Here is a 21,532-nt window from a genome sequence, read left to right on the forward strand (position 1 = left end):
GCTCCCAGTGTCAGCTGGGGAGATGTGTGGTTCCCAGTTTTCTCTCTCTCCCTCCTTTTTGAAACAGTCTGTAGGATCCATTCCTGAAACTGTAGAGTTTGCCAGGTGATAACCAGAAAGTTGAGTAACTCTACTGACACCTTGTCACAGACTCCGGGATGGAGATCATCAGGCCTGTGTCAATTATCCATTTTCGTGATGTTATTTCATCATTGACGCTGATTAATTTTATTTCTACACTTGCATTCAACACTTGTCTATCCTGTATTTCTGGCAGGTTTTTGTGTGTTCCACAAAGACACACAAAAAGCCATGGTTATTTCCTCTACTGTTCCTTCATTCCCCATTACAAAGACCCACGTCTGTCTGTAAGGGAACTACAGTTTTACCTGCTGCTGTGTTTGTTTCATGTCCTGATTCCGGCTCTCACAGTCTGTTTTTAATATCCTTCAACTTTCCATTTTCGCTTTCTTCAACGATATACCTGTTACCCTTTGCTGTGTTCGTAATCAGTCTCAATCCTCAGACTTATGACTCATTCCACAGGTTAACAACCATTTCTGGCAATGATGTCAGGATTTTCTTTATCATTCTGTCTCACTGCTTGTGTGTCCATTATTGTGATTTGGGCTATTGACAGATCGACAGTCTGTCTGCCGAGAGAGAGTGAAAACCAGCACTTGGGACCAAAAACGAGGATGACTGTTAACAATTTCCACTCTCTTTCTGCATTCCAGTGCCCCTCCACCACTTCCTGCCCCCACCATCCACCATTCCTACAGCGATTCCCCATCAGGATCTTTTCCCATGAAATATCTCCAGACCAGATCCCAGTTCCTGGGTTCTGAGGGGTCTTGGGTCACATGTACTGAATTCCACATCTCTGCCAAACCTTCCTAATCCTGTGAACAACTGATACCTTTTTCTCAAGCTCCGTTTCCAGAATTAGAAGCAGGATGGTTCTATGGCTACAGAAAGAGTCAATCCTCTGTCCCAATACCCACCAGTAACCAAACTTTTCTTGCTCTCCATGTCAAACTCGTGTTTTATGAGAGTGTGACAGGAGAAGCAGCTTCACTGCGTCCAACCTACACTCTCCTTGCGCTGGTAGTGTGGGACCCAGAAATGCCCAAGTCCAGAAAGTAACAGCGAACCTGGAGAGAAGGATGTTAAAGACAAAGACTTGCTCTGAATCAAACTTACAGAGTGAGGCGCAGAGAGTTAGCCAGCAGGAGGTCAGCAGATGCCTGGTGTTCATTGTTCTCACAGAACAGTGTAGACGTTGGTGGGCGGGCTGCACAAAGCTTCCTCTCCTAGTCGGTACGTTGTGAAGAGCAGTTGACAAGAAAGTAGGTGTTGTGCAAAAGGTGAAATACAGAGGTGTGATCACAAGCAGAAAGCCACAGCGCTCGATGTCACGAGCGGACTGACTGATATCAGTATTTCACCCCACACCAAATAAGAACAATAAAATCAGGAGGATTTTTGGTCCCTTGTTCCTGCTCCACAATCAATGAGACTCTGACTGATCTTTTATCTCATCACCACAGTCCTGACCAGAAGAATAGAAAAGCCAACATAAAGTGGTGGATATGGCCCAGTCCATCACAAGAAAAACCCTCCCCACCACTGAGCAGATCTACAAGGAGCACTGCGACAAGAAAGCAACGTGCATTATCAAGGACCCCGACCATCCAGTCCATAATCTCCTTTCATTGCTGCTGTCAGAAAGGAGGTACGGACCTCAGGTTCCACACCACCAGGTTCAGGAACAGTTACACATCAGACTCCTGAACCAGCGTGGATAACATCACACACCGCCACTCTGAATTGATTCCACAACCTATGGACTCACTTTCAAGGATTTCATGTTGTAGAGCATATGAGGAGTATTTGATGGCTCTGGGTCTGTACTCGCTGAAATTTGGAAGAATGAGTGGAAATTTCATTGAAACCTATCGAATGTTGAAAGACCTCGGCAGAGGACGTAAGAGGACACTTCTTATGGTGGAGGGGTGTAGGACCAGAGGACACAGCCTCCAAACAGAGGAACGCCCATTTACCCTGATCCAACACAAACTCTAGTTTATTCTCCGTTTGCCTCTTCCTCTGCCCACCTGACCAAACAATCTTATCTCCCCGAAGCCCGAAGCTTTCCTACAACAACCCAAGGGATTGAATCCAGGCCCTGTGGATTGTCAGTCAGGAGGGGATTAAAAAACTGTAGAACACTGAATGAGCCAGGGACAGGGGAAACAGTAAAAACAAATATATTCTCTGTAGTGGAAGGAATGGAGGCAGCCATTTTATGTGTGTTCTCTGCGGCCACCATTTTGTGAGCTGGCTCCTCCCCGGGGACGGTTTGATCAGAGCAGCAAAAAGTAGATGCAGTGGGGTCGACAATCTGATAAATAAGAGATCATTTCCAAATAAAAAGCTCATTTTGATTTCGTCAGACTGACAGGCTTATCAAAGAAACAGCCTGTGTGACCTGACAAAGACTGAGCTGCATATCTGGATGAACTGAATTGAACAAAGGAAGTGACATGGGGCAAGAGCAATAAATTAATACTGTTTGTGGCCTTGTGCCAGATCCAGGGAGAGGCTGGCACAGGTCAGTCAGATGAAACAGAGCCACTGAAATCGAAACACAACAGTTTAGAAACATAGAAAATAGGTGCAGGAGTAGGCCATTTGGCCCTTCGAGCCTGCACCGCCATTTATTATGATCATGGCTGATCAACCAACTCAGAACCCCGCCCCAGCCTTCCCTCCATACCCCCTGACCCCCGTAGCCACAAGGGCCATATCTAACTCCCTCTTAAATATAGCCAATGAACTGGCCTCAACTGTTTCCTGTGGCAGAGAATTCCACAGATTCACCACTCTCTGTGTGAAGAAGTTTTTCCTAATCTCGGTCCTAAAAGGCTTCCCCTCTATCCTCAAACTGTGACCCCTTGTTCTGGACTTTCCCAACATCGGGAACAATCTTCCTGCATCTAGCCTGTCCAATCCCTTTAGGATCTTATACGTTTCAATCAGATCCCCCCTCAATCTTCTAAATTCCAACGAGTACAAGTCCAGTTCATCCAGTCTTTCTTCATATGAAAGTCTTGCCATCCCAGGAATCAATCTGGTGAACCTTCTCTGTACTCCCTCTATGGCAAGGATGTCTTTCCTCAGATTAGGGGACCAAAACTGCACACAATACTCCAGGTGTGGTCTCACCAAGGCCTTGTACAACTGCAGTAGTACCTCCCTGCTCCTGTACTCAAATCCCCTCGCTATAAATGCCAGCATACCATTCGCCTTTTTCACCGCCTGCTGTACCTGCATGCCCACTTTCAATGACCGGTGTATAATGACACCCAGGTCTCGTTGCACCTCCCCTTTTCCTAATCGGCCACCATTCAGATAATAATCTGTTTTCCTATTTTTGCCACCAAAGTGGATAACTCCACATTAAATTGCATCTGCCATGAATTTGCCCACTCACCCAACCTATCCAAGTCACCCTGCATCCTCTTAGCATCCTCCTCACAGCTAACACTGCCACCCAGCTTCGTGTCATCTGCAAACTTGGAGATGCTGCATTTAATTCCCTCATCCAAGTCATTAATATATATTGTAAACAACTGGGGTCCCAGCACTGAGCCTTGCGGTACCCCACTAGTCACCGCCTGCCATTCTGAAAAGGTCCTGTTTATTCCCACTCTTTGCTTCCTGTCTGCTAACCATCTCTCCACCCACACCAATACCTTAGCCCCAATACCGTGTGCTTTAAGTTTGCACACTAATCTCCTGAGTGGGACCTTGTCAAAAGCCTTCTGAAAATCCAAATATACCACATCCACTGGTTCTCCCCTATCCACTCTACTAGTTACATCCTCAAAAAACTCTATGAGATTCGTCAGACATGATTTTCCTTTCACAAATCCATGCTGACTTTGTCTGATCATTTCACCGCTTTCCAAATGTGCTGTTATCACATCCTTGAAACTGACTCCAGCAGTTTCCCTACCACCAACGTTAGGCCAACCGGTCTATAATTCCCCGGTTTCTCTCTCCCTCCTTTTTTAAAAAGTGGAGTTACATTAGCCACCCTCCAATCCTCAGGAACTAGTCCAGAATCTAACGAGTTTTGAAAAATTATCACTAATGCATCCACTATTTCTTGGGCTACTTCCTTAAGCACCCTGGGATGCAGACCATCTGGCCCTGGGGATTTATCTGCCTTCAATCCCTTCAACTTACCTAACACCACTTCCCTACTAACATGTATTTCGCTCAGTTCCTCCATCTCACTGGACCCTCTGTCCCCTACTATTTCTGGAAGATTATTTATGTCCTCCTTAGTGAAGACAGAACCAAAGTAATTATTCAATTGGTCTGCCATGTCCTCGCTCCCCATAATCAATTCACCTGTTTCTGTCTGCAGGGGACCTACATTTGTCTTTACCAGTCTTTTCCTTTTTACATATCTATAAAAGCATTTACAGTCCGTTTTTATGTTGCCTGCCAGTTTTCTCTCATAATCTTTTTTCCCCTTCCTAATTAAGCCCTTTGTCCTCCTCTGCTGAACTCTGAATTTCTCCCAGTCCTCAGGTGAGCCACTTTCTCTGGCTAATTTGTATGCTTCTTCTTTGGAATTGATACTATCCCTAATTTCTCTTGTCAGCCACGGGTGCACTACCTTCCTTGATTTATTCTTTTGCCAAACTGGGATGAACATTTGTTGCAGTTCATCCATGCAACCTTTAAATGCTTGCCATTGCATATCCACCATCAATCCTTTAAGTGTCATTTGCCAGTCTATCTTAGCTAATTCACATCTCATACCTTCAAAGTTACCCCTCTTTAAGTTCAGAACCTTTGTTTCTGAATTAACTATGTCACTCTCCATCTTAATGAAGAATTCCACCATATTATGGTCACTCTTACCCAAGGGGCCTCTCACGACAAGATTGCTAATTAACCCTTCCTCATTGCTCAAAACCCAGTCCAGAATAGCCTGCTCTCTAGTCGGTTCCTCGACATGTTGGTTCAAAAAACCATCCCGCATACATTCCAAGAAATCCTCTTCCTCAGCACCTTTACCAATTTGGTTCACCCAATCTACATGTAGATTGAAGTCACCCATTATAACTGCTGTTCCTTTATTGCACACATTTCTAATTTCCTGTTTAATACCATCTCCGACCTCACTACTACTGTTAGGTGGCCTGTACACAACTCCCACCAGCGTCTTCTGCCCCTTAGTGTCCACATAGACTCCATCTGTGTGGAGTTTGCATGTTCTCCCAGTGAAGGCTCAGTTTACCCCGGGTGCTCCTATTTCCTCCCAGATTCCAAAGACAGAAGGGTGGTGGGTTAATTGACCACTATAAATTGCCCCCACTGAGAGGGTGAGGGGTAGAATGTGGGGGAGGTGATGGGATGAATGAAATGGAATCTAAAACCGGGTTTAAACTGGGTTTGCTGGAGTTGTGAGACAGCAGAACTTCCTGCTGCCCACCTGTATGTGTTTTCTCTCTCACTCCAGAGACAGCTGGACTCCAGCACCATTTTCTGTTTCACAGCCTCAACCACTTCCTGCCACCATGTTACAACTTTGCAAGACTTTCACCAAGGTCACACACTTCTTGTGTCGCTGAAACCCTTCATTCGTATTCTCTGCCTTGTCGATTAAACTGTTGTGTTTCGATTTCAGTGGCTCTGTTTCATCTGACTCACCTGTGCCAGCCTCTCACTGGATCCGGCACAAGGCCACAAACAGTATTAATTTATTGCTCTTGCCCCATGTCACTTCCTTTGTTCAACCCAGTTCATCCAAATACGCAGCTCAGTCTTCCTCAGGTCACACAGGCTGTTTCTTTGATAAGCCTGTCAGTCTGACAAAATCAAAAACAGCTTTTTATTTGGAAATGATCTCTTATTTATCAGATTGTTGACCCCACTGCATCTACTTTTTGCTGCTCTGATGAAACCGTCCCCGGGGGGGAGCCAGCTCACAAAATGGTGGCCACAGAGACACACATAAGATGGCTGCCTCCATTCCTTCCATTACAAGAATATATTTGTTTTTACTGTTTCCCCTGTCCCTGGCTCATTCAGTGTTCTACAGTTTTTTAATCCCCTCCTGACTGACAATCCACAGGGCCAGCATTCAATTCCTTGCTTTGTTGTACGAAATCTTCAGACTTCGGGGAGATGAGATTGTTTGATCAGGTGGGCAGAGGAAGAGGCAAATGGAGAATAAAATAGAGTTTGTGTCAGATCAGGTAAATTGACGTTCTTCTTCGGAGGAACTATTCCTCTATTCCTCTGTTGGTTTTTGGTCGGGCGCTGGACGCTCGGAGAGATTAGGCTGGGGGCAGGCGCCTGGCACTTGTACTCATGACACGGGTCTATCACTGTATAACAACGAGGTATAGCTCTGCTGGGGACCTGTTTGTCACTATAACAGGGTAGAGGACTTGGCCGGCTCCCCCACCAGACTTCGTCTGGTGAGGAGGGTGTGAGGACACCCAGCAGGACTAAAAAAAAACAAGACCTGACAAAGGGCGGATGAGCTCCTTGTGAGCCAACGGCCATCTTCCGTGGAAGAGATTAAAGCCTCACCACGTATCTACGAATCGTTTGCTACGCACCTAGTTAGAAGAGACATGATGAGCTTGGGCGCTGCACCGTGTGCCTGGACCTGCCCAAGGCCACCGCCTGAGGAAGGGCCGAGCTCGAAGAAGCAGCCGTGGCTGGAGGCCGACACAGCCTCGGGCACAAGTTCGGCAGGGGGGGCGGCGGGCAGTGCCAAGGCGGCCAGCGAGAACAAACTGGAGGAGAGGCTGTACTCGGTGCTGTCGCAAGATGGAAAAAGATGGAGGTGCATAGCTGCCAACCCCAGATTCGAATGGCACCCGCTGACTGACTGACAGATTCGGAGGCTGTGTCCTCTGGTCCTACACCCCTACACCATAAGAAGCGTTCTCTTATGTCCTCCTCTGTCGAGGTCTTTCAACATTGGATAGGTTTCATTGAAATTTACACTCATTCTTCTAAATTTCAGTGAGTACAGACCCAGAGCCATCAAATGCTCCTCATATGCTCTACAACATGAAATCCTTGAAAGTGAGTCCATCGATTGTGGAATCAATTCAGAGTGGCGGTGTGTGAAGTTATCCACGCTGGTTCAGGAGTCTGATGTGTAACTGTTCCTGAACCTGGTGGTGTGGAACCTGAGGTCCGTACCTCCTTTCTGACAGCAGCAATGAAAGGAGATTATGGACTGGATGGTCGGGGTCCTTGATGATGCACGTTGCTTTCTTGTCGCAGTGCTCCTTGTAGATCTGCTCAGTGGTGGGGAGGGTTTTTCTTGTGATGGACTGGGCCATATCCACCACTTTATGTTGGCTTTTCTATTCTTTTGGTCAGGACTGTGGTGATGAGATAAAAGATCAGTCATAGTCTCATTGATTGTGGAGCAGGAACAAGGGGCCAAAAAATCCTCCTGATTTTATTGTTCTTATTTGGTGTGAGGTGAAATACTGACATCAGTCAGTCCGCTCGTGACGTCGAGCGCTGTGGCTTTCTGCTTGTGATCACACCTCTGTATTTCACCTTCTGCACAACACCTACTTTCTTGTCGACTGCTCATCACAACGTACCGACTAGGAGAGGAAGCTTTGTGCAGCCCGCCCACCAACGTCTACACTGCTCTGTGAGAACAATGAACACCAGGCATCTGCTGACCTCCTGCTGGCTAACTCTCTGCGCCTCACTCTGTAAGTTTGATTCAGAGCAAGTCTTTGTCTTTAACATCCTTCTCTCCAGGTTCGCTGTTACTTTCTGGACTTGGGCATTTCTGGGTCCCACACTACAAGGGCAAGGAGCGTGTAGGTTGGACACAGTGAAGCTGCCTCTCCTGTCACACTCTCAAAAAACGCGAGTTTGACATGGAGAGCAAGAAAAGTTTGGTTACGGGTGGGTATTGAGAGAGAGGATTGGCTTTTTCTGTAGCCATAGAACCATCCTGCTTCTAATTCTGGAAATGGAGCTTGAGAAACAGTTATGAGTTGTTCACAGGATTGGGAAGGATTGGCAGAGATGTGGAATTCAGTACATGTGACCCAAGACGCCTCAAAACCCAGAAACTGGGATCTGGTCTGGAGATGTTTCATGGGAAAAGATCCTGATGGGGAATCGCTGTAGGAATGGTGAATGGTGTGGGCAGGAAGTGGGGGAGGGGCACTGGAAAGGAGAAAGAGAGTGGAAATTGTTAAGTCATCTTTGTTTTTGGTTCCAAGTCATGGTTTCCTCTCTCTCGGCAGACGGACTGTCGATCTGTCAATAGCCCAAATCACAATAATGGACATACAAGCAGTGAGACAGAATGATAAAGAAAATCCTGATATCATTGCCCGAAATGGTTGTTAACCAGCAGAATGAGTCATAAACCTGAGGATTGAGATTGATTACGAACACAGCAAAGGGTCACAGATAAATCGTTGAATAAAGCGAAAATGGAAAGTTGGAGGATATTAAGAGCCAACTATGAGAGCCGGAATCAGGACATGAAACAAACACAGCAGCAGGTACAACTGTAGTTCCCTTACAGACAGACGTGGGTCTTTGTAATGGGGAATGAAGGAACAGTAGAGGAAATAACCATGGCTTTTTGTGTGTCTTTGTGGAACACACAAAATCCTGCCAGAAATACAGGATAGACAAGTGTTGAATGCTAGTGTAGAAATAAAATCAATCAGCGTCAATGATGAAATAACATCATGAAAATGGATAATTGACACAGGCCTGATGATCTCCATCCCGGAGTCTGTGACAAGGTGTCAGTAGAGTTACTCAACTTCCTGGTTATCATCTGGCAAACTCTACAGTTTCAGGAATGGTTCCAACAGACTGTTTCAAAAAGGAGGGAGAGAGAGAAAACTGGGAACCACACAACTCTCCAGCTGACACTGGGAGCGGGGACAATGTTGGAATCTGTGATAATGGGTGAGAAATGGAAGCTGAAGGGGAATTATCACAAAGATTCACCAGACTGGTTTCTGATGTGGTGGGTCTGACATGTCACTAGTGTGGGTAATAGACTGGGCCTCTATTCAAAAAGTTCAAAATAAGTTTTATCAGAGTAGAAATATGTCACCTCATACAACCCTGAGATTCTTTTTCTGCAGGCACATTTAGCAAATCTATAGAACAGTAACTGTAAACAGGGTCAATAGACAACAAACTGCGCAAATGCAAATATAAATAAATATCAATAAATAACCTGTTCTTGAACCTGGTGGTGTACATCCTGATCACTTTTATTCAATTTGGGTTGACGTGCTTTCTTGGTCACTGTGTGAGTTGGAGAGACGAGGAGACTATGCTGTTGATAAAGATGTCTGCTTCGAATCTGTCAACCATCTCCACAGTAGCTGTTTTGATCAGGACCGGGTTGTCTACACACATGCACTTCCTTGGGTCAACAACTAGATCTTCTGTCTTGATTATGTTGAGGTCTATGTTGTTCTGACACCATGACAAAAGCATCATGATCACTTTCCTGCAGAGTGAACTCTCACATATGATCTTCAGTAGTTTGTTCAGATTTAGACAAATTCAGTTTGTTCTCCTCCTGGTTATCGAGACCCCTCTCCCCTTCCTTGTTGCTCCTCTTCAACCTTCCAGATTTCCCAGCATTGGGGTCCTCCTCCCAACACAGTTTTATCGAACTTAAACTCAGTCTACCTCCCTCGTGATTGGATTCAGTGGAATTCTGATCACAGTCTGTCCCAGTGGAACAGTGCTCTCCTTCTCCAGTACTAATGCCAGTGTCACAGGAGCTGAAAGCCACACCAGACTCTGAGTCAGTCCTCCCTGATCCCATTAACCGCGTTAGGATCTGTTTGTGGGTTGGGTAACAATACAAAGATCAAGACGTTTGTGGTCATGTTTGCAAATGTAACCCCGGTTGCTCAGTGTCTGGGGAGATTTTACACTCTGCGGCCATTTATTGATAACATCCTGCACCTAATAAAGTGGCCACTCAGGGTATGTTCATGGTCTTCTGCTGCTGTCGCCCATCCACTTCAAGGTTCAAGGTGTTGTGCATCAGAGATGTTCTTCTCCACAGCACTGTTGTAACGTGTGGTTATTTGAGTTACTGTCACCCTCCTGTCAGCTTGAACCACTCTAGCTATTCCCCTCCATCCTCTCTTATAAACAAGGCACGTCTGCACAAAGAAATGCAGCTCATGGATTTTTTTAGTTTTGCTGAACCACCTCTGGAGGAGAGTCAGATCCTGGGGGACCCAGATCCAGGGACAATTCCGGCTGAGTGGTGGTCATTGTGAGTCCGATCAGTCGACCTCCTGACCCCTGCACACTCACAGTGAGGGTATCCCAGTATCTCACCCCAAACTTCCTAGAAAATACCTGTGACCCCCCCCCCCCCCCCACCTGACCATTGATATCCGGCTGCAGGCTGTAACTTCATTTCTGAGGGCCGGGTACAGAGAGTCTGGAGTCCTGATGAAGGGTCTCGGCATGAAACAACACTGACTTTGTGCTGTCTGTCTCATGGGGCTGGGAACAACATGATGGGCCGCTTGGCTTCCTCCTGTGTCTTTGATTTTCCCAGGTCTGATTCCTCTTCCTATCACTGACCTCACCTACGGACTGTCTTGTCTTGTCTCCTCAGCTGGGACTGGGGCTCCCCCTACCACGGTGACCGGAACTCAGGGACACTCAGTCTCCTTACCTTTTGGGAGACCAGTCAGTTCGGACGATGAGGTTTATTGGATTCGGGTATCACCCAGAAATATGATTGTGAAGTACTTGAATGGGAACATCAGCTACTTCAGTAATGAGCAGTACAAGAACAGGATAACCTATCATCCTGGGAATGCCGGTCTGGAAATCCATAATCTACGGAGGGAGGACTCTGGTGATTATGAGGTGATTTGTACAGCAGCAAGTTCAGGAAATGAATATAAAACAACAGTGCGACTGGAGGTGTACGGTGAGTGAGACCGGTCCCTGAAATACCCCTAATGGATGGGTGAGGTCAGATCCTGTATGTTTTTCTGTTTACTGAACCCCACTGACTACCCGTGTCCAGAGCTGGGATCACGGTCCCAGTGTAGTGAGGCTGAGTCAGTGTGAGTTTGGAGGACACACCCGTCACATCCACCGGGACTGAGACAGGAGCCAGAAGGGATCGAACCAACATTGGGGAATCTCATGTATCTGAGACAGAGGGAGCTCAGCACACAGGGAGAATGGACCTGGTGTGAATGGCCTGAACAGTCTGTATCTGTGGGTCGCAGTTACACACTGTATCTCCAGTCAAAGGCCTGGTCTGTCATGCTCAGGGATCCCAGTTATCCAGTCTGTTTCCCGGGACACTGCTTGTTAATTGTCCAGACTGAGGTCTGAGCTCAGCGAGGTGTTTATTCCTCAGCCTTCATGCTGTGCTGTGCTGAGTGAGACCCTGTGTGTTCATTACACTGAATTACTCCTCTGTTAGGGCACATTGTGCAGTTAAGTAATATACAAATATTAATCTCACCACAACCCATCTTCAGACATGAAAGTGGATTGTAGATTGAATTTAAAGTGCAGCTCTGAACAGTAGTTTTCCTGTAGCTGCAGACTGAGTTGATTGCAAACCAGACAATTCTGATTAACATTCATTTTGTGTGTCTGGAGTGTGGGTGTGAATGACAAGATATGTGAAAAATATATGTAAGCCAAGGAAGCATTGTTGGTACATTGTAACTGTACAATTATCCTGCATTTACCTTTGACCTTTAGCATGTCACAGTATTATGTAACATTGGGTCCAGAGGCCGTTTCTTCCAAGATTGTCTCAATATGATGCCTGTTTTTGGTGAATCAGACATTTCTATATCCAGCAGCTTTGGTGTCTCTCCGGTGACTTCACGTTACAACATCCTCCATCCCAGTGTTAATGTTCACCATTTGAAGGAGGAGAACATCAGAACATGGGAAATAGAAAACAGAAGATAAAAAATCATGAACATGGGTTGAAGACAGAGACCTCCTCTGGGATCGAGTAGGGGAAGAAAGGGACTGAGGTTTACAAAATTATGGAGGGGATAGATAGTGTAATTGCAAGCAAGATTTTTCCACTGAAATTGGGTCAGAGTGGAATTAGAGGTCATGGGTTAAGGGTGAAAGGTAAAATGTTTAAGAGGACATCCTTCATGACACGTGCTGAGCATGTTGTATGATCTGCCAGCAGAAGTGATGGATGTGAGTTGGATTTCAAAATTTAAAAGAAATTTGGATAGGTACATGAATGGAATGGTTCTGGTGGCTATGGTTTGGGTGCGGGTTGATGTGACAAGGCAGATTAAGAAATCGGCATGGACTAGATGGGCTGAAGGGCCTGTTCCTGTTCTGTAGTATTCTGGGACTCTATGACTCTCTGAATCAGACAGTAGTCAACAAAACCTTTCAGACAATGAACCTGTTCTGAACATCAGCTCTATAAAGGAGGGAGAGCCACAAGTTCTGCATCAGATCCAGCTGGAGATGGGTCCTTGTCTATACATTGGTCTCACTGGAATAGTGTCAGAAGTCAGAATCAGTGTGTCAGAGTGGGAGCAGGATGGAGAATCAAAGTGACAGCAACTAGAACTTCTGAGTCACAATTGTGCCTGAACTGAGATGTCCCTCAAGGTGGTCAGTGACACTGTGCCTGGTTTCTCAGTGGAGAGGAGGCCACCGTGTGGACACTGAGTGCAGTTCACTGCATTGGGAGTGCTCGTCAATCTCTGTTTCAGCTTTTGGTTTCCTTCATGGAGGGAAGGGAAACTGTGAAAGTTCATATGAAGCCCCCCTCCTCTGGATGTCCAAAAAGTGGAGTGGGATGTGGAGTGGTGGGAGTTGTGGGTTTGGCAGAAGAGCAGAGCGAGGTGTTACTCAGGGAGAAACTGGTCAAAATATGTAAGAAAGAGGGAAGGGAGTGGAATGTAAGTGGATCTTCAAATTTGCTGATGACAGTAGTTGTGGGTATAGTGGACAGTGAAGAAGACTATCAAAGCCTGTAGAAGGATCGGGACCAGCAGGAATAATGAGCCGAAAATTTGCAGGTTGAATTTAATGCAGACAAGTACGAAGCCTTGACTCTTGGGAATTAAACCAGGGTGGGACATAAATGATGAGTGGTTGGGCACTCAGGAGTGTAGTAGAATAGAGATATCTGGGAATACAATTCCATAATTTCTTGAAAGTGGTATCACAGGTAGATAGGATCATAAAAAAAGCTTTTAGCACATTGGCCTTCATAAATCAAAGAACTGAGTCCAGGGGTTGGGATGTTATGCTGAAATTGTATAAGACCTTGGAGAGGCCTAATTTGGAGTATTTGTGCAATTCTGGTCACCTACGTACAGGAAAGGTATCAATTAGGTTGAAAGAGTGCAGAGTATCAGGACTCGAGGACCTGAGTTATAGGGGAAGGTGGGAGAAACTACTTCACTCAGAGGGTCGAACACGATGCAGGTGGAAGTGTTGGAACCAGGTTCGATTTCACTGTCTAACAGAAATTGGGATAAATATTGAAAGGGATGTGGAAGGCGATGTCCAGATGAGTATCAATGGGACTAGGAATGGACTAGATGGACTGAAGGGTTTGTTTTGGCACTGCAATGCTCTATGATTCAATGGAGTCTCATTGAAAGGACCAGGAAGCATAGATGTTGATGCACTGAATAGGGAGACGAGTGGGGTAGAAGGAGACGGCCAGATGAACCTTACTGTTACTTTTGGTTGGAGAGGGTATGAGAACAGAGATGAAAGAAATGACACAGACTTAAGACATCATCATAATCTGGGCAGGCAGCGTGGAGATGGAGAGACTGACAGAATAGACTGGGCTGTGTCTTAGGTTGGACCAGGTTCAGGGCAGGTCAAGGGTGGGGCTCAGTCAGGTTTCAAAGGGAAGCTGGGACCACACACAGGAGTAACTAACGACATGGAAATGGAGAGAATTCCTGGAATAGAGCGCTATAAAGAGGAAATGGAGGAGAGTTTGTAGGTGAGTGTGGGTAGTGCACGTGGGAACTTCCTCCAGCAGCAAGTGACTGGTGAGGGAAGGGTTAAACTGTTGGGTAAAATTGAGGTGGGATTGGCTTGAAGTTCACTCTGGAGTGTTGGGGATGGGATGGAGGAGTTGGGGATCGAGGTGTCCACAAGAATCTCCTTTATTCATCTTTCATCTCTCCCTCACACCCTCAGAGCCCGTGTCAGGAGCAAACATCACAGTTCAGAACATCACTGGGACTTGTAACCTCACCCTGACCTGCTCCGTGACCTCTGGCAACCCCTCCAGATTCAGTTGGAAGAGAGAAGTTACAGGAGACAACAGCAGCCATCACATCTGGAAAGACGGAAAGACGATGCAGGTTGATTGCACAGCAGAGATGGAGGATGTTGTGTACAGGTGTGAGGCCAGAAACTCCATCAGTGAGGACACCGCACAGGTCCGGCTGGGGGACGTCTGTAATCTGGACACATGTCGTGAGTGTCAGAAGATGAAGTTGGGATTTAGTTATCTCCCCGTCCCAGAAGTGTGAGATGGGACAGCACAGAGGAGCTTCAGTTTGTATCTATTCTGCACTCTGACACTGTTTGAGAGGGTACTGTAGAGAACCATTTACTTTATCAGCAACCTTCATTTTTTGTATTTTATACTCAGGCCTCTGCTCATATTTGTCAGCACAGACTGGGTGAGGAACTGCAGTACATTTTGCAGAAGGTCCACACTGAATCAACTGTGCACTGTTGCTGGAGGGAGGGAGTGATTCGATTGGAGGGAAGGATTATTTCGGATAGCTGAGGCACTGAGTCATCAGGGAGGTGGAGGCTGAGTTTGAGGAGAGGGGTTACTGAGGGCCATTGTGAGGGAGCTGGATTAAAATCAGAGGAAATACAATCCGTGGCACATGTGCTGGGGAAGGAGGTATACTGAGAGTTTTCTTTTTGACAGAATTGGACTAATATTTGTGGAGATCTGGTCTATGATACAGGACCCTTGCTGTGAGTGATTTCAGAGGGAGAATGTGAGAGTTAGATTAACCAGTGAGTCCATAGACACGAAGCCTGGAGCAGCTGAATCAGGACATTAACTCAGCCTCAGTTCATCACACAATGGGGAAAATCGTTGCGACGTTTGCAGACACGAAGCCCGGAGCAGCCGGATCAGGACACTGACTCAGCCTCAGTTCTGCGGGGAACGGGGCAAATCTCACAGAGCAGTAATGGACAGTGTCAGGGAGCCGGATCAACATCATCAGAGATACAGACAGGGACAAAGACACGAGGGAAGAGGGGCTGCAGAGGGATAGTGTGAGGGAACAGGATTAACATCAGTGGAGAAACAGTCAGTGGCACTGGAGACTGAGGAAGAGGGGTTTCTGAGGAACTAGGTAAGGGAGATTGAATGACATCACTGGACATACATTTAGTGACTCCGGGAGTTTGTGGAGAGGAGGGATGAAGGGAAAACGTGAGGAACTCAGTCAGTATCAGTGGGTACATTCAGTGATACACGGTGATGGGGAAGAGGGGTTCCTGGTGACAGTGTCAGGAAGCAGTGTCACCACGGTTCCGATATGGCCCAAGTGCGGAGTGAGAGACACTGAAGCAGGTCGATAGTTCAGACTTTCATTCAAACAAGGGGAAATAAAACAATAAGTGCTAGGCCAAAGAGGGTCGTTAACTAAAACTCTCGAAAGGGAAACGAAGCCTACACTGCGGCTGAAAAGAATATCTAAACATTAAACGAATACCGTTAGTCTTCAGAGTCAGTGATTTTGAAAGTCCAATGGCTCAGGGAAGGCCGAATGCAAAACGGCAGCGAAGCTTTGCTATGCTCTGTCCAAGTCTCGACAAGCTCTACGACGACAAGAATGTAGTTAAATACCATCACAATTAAATAATAATTACCCAACACGTGCAAATTCACAAGTGCGATTGCCGTATCTACTGTACTGCCGAATCTGTGGTTGTGACAAGCGGGGGTAATATCAGACACAAAACAATCATAAGACCATAAGATATAGGAGCAGAAGTAGGCCATTCGACCCTTCGATCCCGCTCCACCATTCAATCATGGGCTGATCCAATTCTTCCAGTCATCCCCACTCCCCTGCTTTCACCGCACACCCTTTGGTGCCCTGGTAAATCAAGAACCTCCCTATCTCTCCCTTAAATACACCCTTGGCCTTCACAGCCGCTCGTGGCAACAAATTCCACAGATTTACCACCCTCTGACTAAAGTAATTTCTCCACAACTCAGTTCTAAAATGACGTCCTTCAATCCTGAAGTCAGTGAGAAAGAACTGGATGGACCTGAGCGGAGTTGCAGTCACTGGCACAGGCACTGAGAAAGAGGGGTTATCGAGGGAATGGATGAGGGAAATGATTAACAGCAGTGGACAGAGTCTGTGTTACAGGGAACTGAGGATGTGTGAGGGGTGACTGAGGACTGGATGAGGCAGAGGATAACAGCTTTAGAGAACAGCTTTTCTTTCCTCGCTGGTTAAGGCCACAGGGTCTTTGTATTTCTGGGAGATTTTTTGTACCTTTGTTTGAGAAGATGGGAACTTCAGTTTTGATTCCTCTGCCATTTCCTTAATTCCTGTCACAAACATTTCCAAATATGTCTGTCAACTGTATTCTTCTTCTGTGTACCAGTGGGGGCACCACAGTGTAGAAGGGTGGTGGAGAGCAGTGATGTGATAGTGACTAGGGGATGAGGGGATTGAGGGGTATTGGAGGGGAGGGGAAGGGAGGGGAGAGATGTGATGGTGATTGGAGGGAATGGGGATGGAGAGAGGACTGAGGGGTATTGGAGGGGAGAAGAGGGGTGCAGGACAGTGATGCAATGGTGATTAGAGGGAATGGGGAGCAAGGAGATTGAGAGGTATTAGGGGGAGAGGTGCAGGACAGCGATGTGATGGAGATTGGAGGGAATGGGGACTGAGGGGTCTAGGGGTATTGGAGGGGAGGAGAAGGGAGAGGAGTGATTTGATAGTGATTGGAGGGAATGGGGAATGGAGAGAGGACCGAGGGGTATTGGAGGGGAGCAGTGCAGGACAGTGATGTGATGGAGATTGGAGGGAATGGGGTGGAGGGACTGAGGGATGTTGGAAGGGAGAGGAGCAGGGTGGAGAGGTGGTGTTTGGAGGGGAGTTATGTGATAGTGATTGTAGGGTACTGAGGGACCATGTTGAGATGACAGGGAGTTTTCTCCAACTGAGGAGGGATGGGGTGAATTCGTCAATCCTGTGTCACTGGGAGCATGAGGACTGGATTCATCAGGAAATCTTTTCTCCTCTGTGTTACAGCCCCTAAAACAACAGCAGCGTTAGACTCAGTGATGCTGATGACTGTACTGTCAGCGGTGGGGACCCTCCTGATCTTTGTTGTCACTGTGATCCTCACGGTCACACGGAGGAGAAGACCTGAGGGAAGGGAAGTAACTTCAGGGACTGAAGGTAAGTGGATCTGACACCCTGTCGTTGAGTCTAGCATTTGGGGGAGGGAGAGAGAGGAGGTGGGCAGGGGGGTGACAACAGGGATGGGAGAGAGGGGTTAGATGGGGTAAAGTGGGGAATAGTTTTAGTACAGACCCTGTCACCTCTCCTTTCTGTCCCACAGACCAAGCGGAGACGGGCATCATTTACACAAATCTTCAGAGGATGCAGAAGAATCGCAGTGTCTGGCAGCCCCCCAAGGGGAATGACAGGGTAATGACAGACACATTACCCCTGGAAAGAGGCCACTGTGGGTCACTCACCCTCCTTGGTGCAGACTGAACATAAGGCCTACATGTAATCTGCACAATCCCAGGATCAACCACAGGTCCCCGTCACCGGAGATCGTTCCAACCACCACTGCGGAACTCAGCAGCGCACACACGGAGGCACAGCAAGATCCCACGTACCACTGAGGAGTCAATTGAAACTTTGCCTCAGTGATCTCCAGGTCTGGTCTGGCAGATCTAACAGTAATTGTACACTCCACATACACACACACAGTTACTGAGCACATTGTCCCCACACTCCCAGTCACTGGGCTACACTGACACCAACCCCACACACTGTCACTGCGATACACGGTCACCAACACACCGAGTCATTGAGGTACATTCTCCCCCCCACACCCAGTCACTGGGGTACCCTGTCCCCACACTCCCAGTCACTGGGTTACCCTGTCCCTATACATGCAGTTATGCCCAGTAGTATGTGCATTTCTGATGATCAGTTATGGATTTAATATTCGTGTCGATGGGCAGTGTGTGAGTTCATTCAGAATGCACTGAGAATGAGGCCATGCTGATGCTAGGTTAGTATCATTGTTTGACAGTCGATTGGGTGATCCGAGTTTCCATCATTGTGTGTCGTTTTGCATGTCCAGGTCTTTTGTGTCCATGTGTCACGTTTTGATGTGCCCAATCTCCATGTCTCCCCTCTCCAGAGTCCTTGTCTCTGTATCTCCCTGCTTCCATATCCTAACTCCGCCCTGGTCTGTAGCTCCCTAACTGGGCCCTGGTCTGTATCTCATTGTCTTGATGTTCTGGTCTGTATCTCCCTGCCTCTGTGTCCTGGTCTGTATTTCCCTGTCTCTGTGTCCTGGTCTGTATTTCCATCTCTCTGGGTCCTGCTCTGTACCATCTGTCTATGGTTTCTGTTTCTGTGTCCTGGTCTGTATCTCTCTGTCCCTGTGCCCTGGTCTGTATTACCCTGTCTCTGTGTCCTGGTCTGTATTTCCCTGTCCCTGAGTCCTGGTCTGTATTACCCTGTCTCTGTGTCCTGGTCTCTATTTCCTGTCCCTGGGTCCTGGTCTCTATTTCCTGTCCCTGGGTCCTGGTCTGTATTACCCTGTCTGTGTCCTGGTCTCTATTTCCTGTCCCTCGGTCCTGGTCTGTATTCCCCTGTCCCTGGGTCCTGGTCTGTATTACTCTGTCTGTGTCCTGGTCTGTATTTCCTGTCCCTGGGTCCTGTCTCTGGGTGTCCCAATCTCTGACTCCCTGGCACAGTGTGTCCTGTCTCTGTTTCCCTTAACTCACCCATTGTGGACTGACAACTTGTGTTTCTGTTGTAGTTTGTTGGTCCGGAAGTAGTTTGCAGACTCACCCCACTGACTGCGAGGCAGTAATGTACCGTGCCAGACCCCATCGTGGATGGGCTGAGGACAGAGCCCCTGGACAGTGTCCTACAGTCTACAATGATCCTTCTTCTTGCTGAACAGCACAGACTCTCAGGGGGGACCGAATATGGACTGGTGGGTGGGTGATACTGGGGTCCTCTGAGTCTCACCGTTGGGCTGAGGTCTACAGGACAAAAGCTTGGCCCCTCTTTCCTGCTGTGCTTTGTAGGTATTGAATATTAGTTTAACAGTTGTCACTAGCTTTCTGCAGCGGAACAGATTTTGTGGGAACATGTCCCCTGTAAATCATTGATCTATTTACCCCAACTTCTACTGCATTTCATAAATAAATGAATAAGGCCGTAAGACCATAAGACATAGGAGCAGAATTAGGCCGTCTGGCCCATCGAGCCTGCTCCACCATTCAATCATGGTGGATTTTTTTCTCTCCTTCTCAACCCCAGTTCCCAGACTTCTCCCCGTAATCTTTGATGACATGTCCAATCAAGAACATATCAATCTCTGCCTTAAATATATCCAACGATCTGGCCTCCACAGCTGCCTGTGGCAACAAATTCCACAAATTCACCACCCTTTGGCTAAAGAAATTTCACCAAATCTCTGTTTTGTAAGAGCGCACCTCTATCCTGAGGCTGTGCCCTCTTGTCCTGGACTCTCCCACCATGGGAAACTTTCCTTCCACAAGTACTCTGTCTAGGCCTTTCAACATTCGAAAGGTTTCATATGAGATCCCCCCTCATCCTTCTGAATTCCAGCGAGTACAGACCCATACCCATCAAACATTTCTCATATGATCATCATCATCTTCAGTTGCTGTGCCCAGTTTGAGCTTTGACTGCCATGGCCCACACACTCCTGTTTCGCGTCAAGTGGATCAATTCATTGGTATTCATTTCCAGTTCTCTGGCTGCTGTCTCCATCATCATTTGTCTTTGCCTTCCTCTTGCTTTCTTCCCTTCAATCTTTCCCATAATTACCGTGCATTCTAACTCCTCTTTCCTAATCACATGTCCAATGAAGTTACATTGCCTTTTCATGATCTCATACATTATTTCTCTTTTTGTGTTTGCTCTGTTCATGACATTCTCATTAGATATTCGTTTCGTCCATGATATTCTTTGCATCCTCCTCAAGAACCACATCTCTGCTGCTACAATTCGTTTCCTCATGTTACTAGATATTGTCCAACATTCTGAGCCATATAACATAACTGGATAAACGTAACATTTCAGTACTCTGAGCTGGGTTGTCATGCCTAGTTTAGTGTTGGTCAGTTTACTCTTCATTCTCGTAAAGGTATCTTTTGCCATCCCTATTTTTCTTTTGATGTCCATGTCACACCTGCCATCTGATGTCACCCAGTTTCCTAAGTAGCAAAAGTTCTGTACTTGTTTTATGTCTTCCCCGTTTATTCTCAGTCTGCAGATAGGATTCTCCTTCTTTTTGGATATCACCATACATTCTGTCTTTTTCCAATTGAGAGATAGACCCATTTTTGCACTTTCTTCAACAATTATTTCAATTAAGTTTTGTAGTTCTTCCTTCGTACTTGCAATTAACACAGTGTTATCTGCATATCTGAAATTACTGATGTTTTTACTGCCAACTTTGATTCCCAAGACATTAACAGGAGGAATTCTGCAGATGCTGGAAATTCAAGCCACACACATCAAAGTTGCTGGTGAACGCAGCAGGCCAGGCAGCATCTCTAGGAAGAGGTACAATCGACGTTTCGGGCCGAGACCTTTCGTCAGGACTAACTGAAGGAAGAGCTAGTAAGAGATTTGAAAGTGGGAGGAGGAGGGGGAGATGCAAAATGATAGGAGATGACAGGAGGGGGAGGGATGGAGCCAAGAGCTGGACAGGTGATTGGCAAAAGGGATATGAGAGGATCATGGGACAGGAGGCCCAGGGAGAAGGAAAAGGGGCAGGGGGGGGAAAAATCCAGAGGATGGGCAAGGGATATAGTCAGAGGGACAGAGGGAGAACAAGGAGAGAGAGAGAAAGAATGTGTGTATATAAATAAATAACGGCTGGGGTACGAGTGGGAGGTGGGGCATTAGCAGAAGTTAGAGAAGTCAATGTTCATGCCATCAGGTTGGAGGCTACCCAGACGGAATATAAGGTGTTGTTCCTCCAACCTGAGTGTGGCTTCATCTTTACAGTAGAGGAGGCCGTGGATAGACATATCAGAATGAAAATGGGATGTGGAATTAAAATGTGTGGCCACTGGGAGATCCTGCTTTCTCTGGTGGACAGAGCGTAGGTGTTCAGCAAAACGATCTCCCAGTCTGCGTCGGGTCTCGCCAATATATAGAAGGCCACATCG

At 46.9% G+C, this 21,532-nt stretch overlaps 1 protein-coding gene and 1 long non-coding RNA gene across 3 annotated transcripts in view; one reads left to right on the top strand and one right to left on the bottom strand.

Annotated features, from left to right (window-relative positions):
* Positions 1–21,532, bottom strand: part of LOC140210138 (uncharacterized) — a 37,334-nt gene that overhangs the window by 5,560 nt on the left and 10,242 nt on the right. The window contains exons 2-3 of the long non-coding RNA XR_011889165.1: positions 15,819–15,924; positions 11,802–11,955 (exon numbers count right to left, since the gene is read on the bottom strand). This is a non-coding gene — a long non-coding RNA (uncharacterized lncRNA). The remainder of the gene's footprint in view (positions 1–11,801; positions 11,956–15,818; positions 15,925–21,532) is intronic.
* Positions 7,674–20,881, top strand: LOC140210137 (CD48 antigen-like). 2 transcript variants are annotated; one of them, XM_072279017.1, is made up of 6 exons: positions 7,674–7,778; positions 10,700–11,020; positions 14,266–14,547; positions 17,379–17,528; positions 17,692–17,780; positions 19,138–20,881. In XM_072279017.1, the coding sequence occupies exons 1-6, from the start codon at positions 7,724–7,726 to the stop codon at positions 19,189–19,191; spliced, it is 951 nt and encodes a 316-aa protein (XP_072135118.1). In that variant the 5' UTR covers positions 7,674–7,723; the 3' UTR covers positions 19,192–20,881. The 2 variants fall into 2 exon arrangements, with proteins under 2 accessions (XP_072135118.1, XP_072135117.1); XM_072279016.1 differs by having other exon boundaries at positions 17,692–20,881.

Source organism: Mobula birostris, chromosome 14 (assembly GCF_030028105.1).
Source record: "Mobula birostris isolate sMobBir1 chromosome 14, sMobBir1.hap1, whole genome shotgun sequence".
Classification (NCBI taxonomy): domain Eukaryota; kingdom Metazoa; phylum Chordata; class Chondrichthyes; order Myliobatiformes; family Myliobatidae; genus Mobula; species Mobula birostris.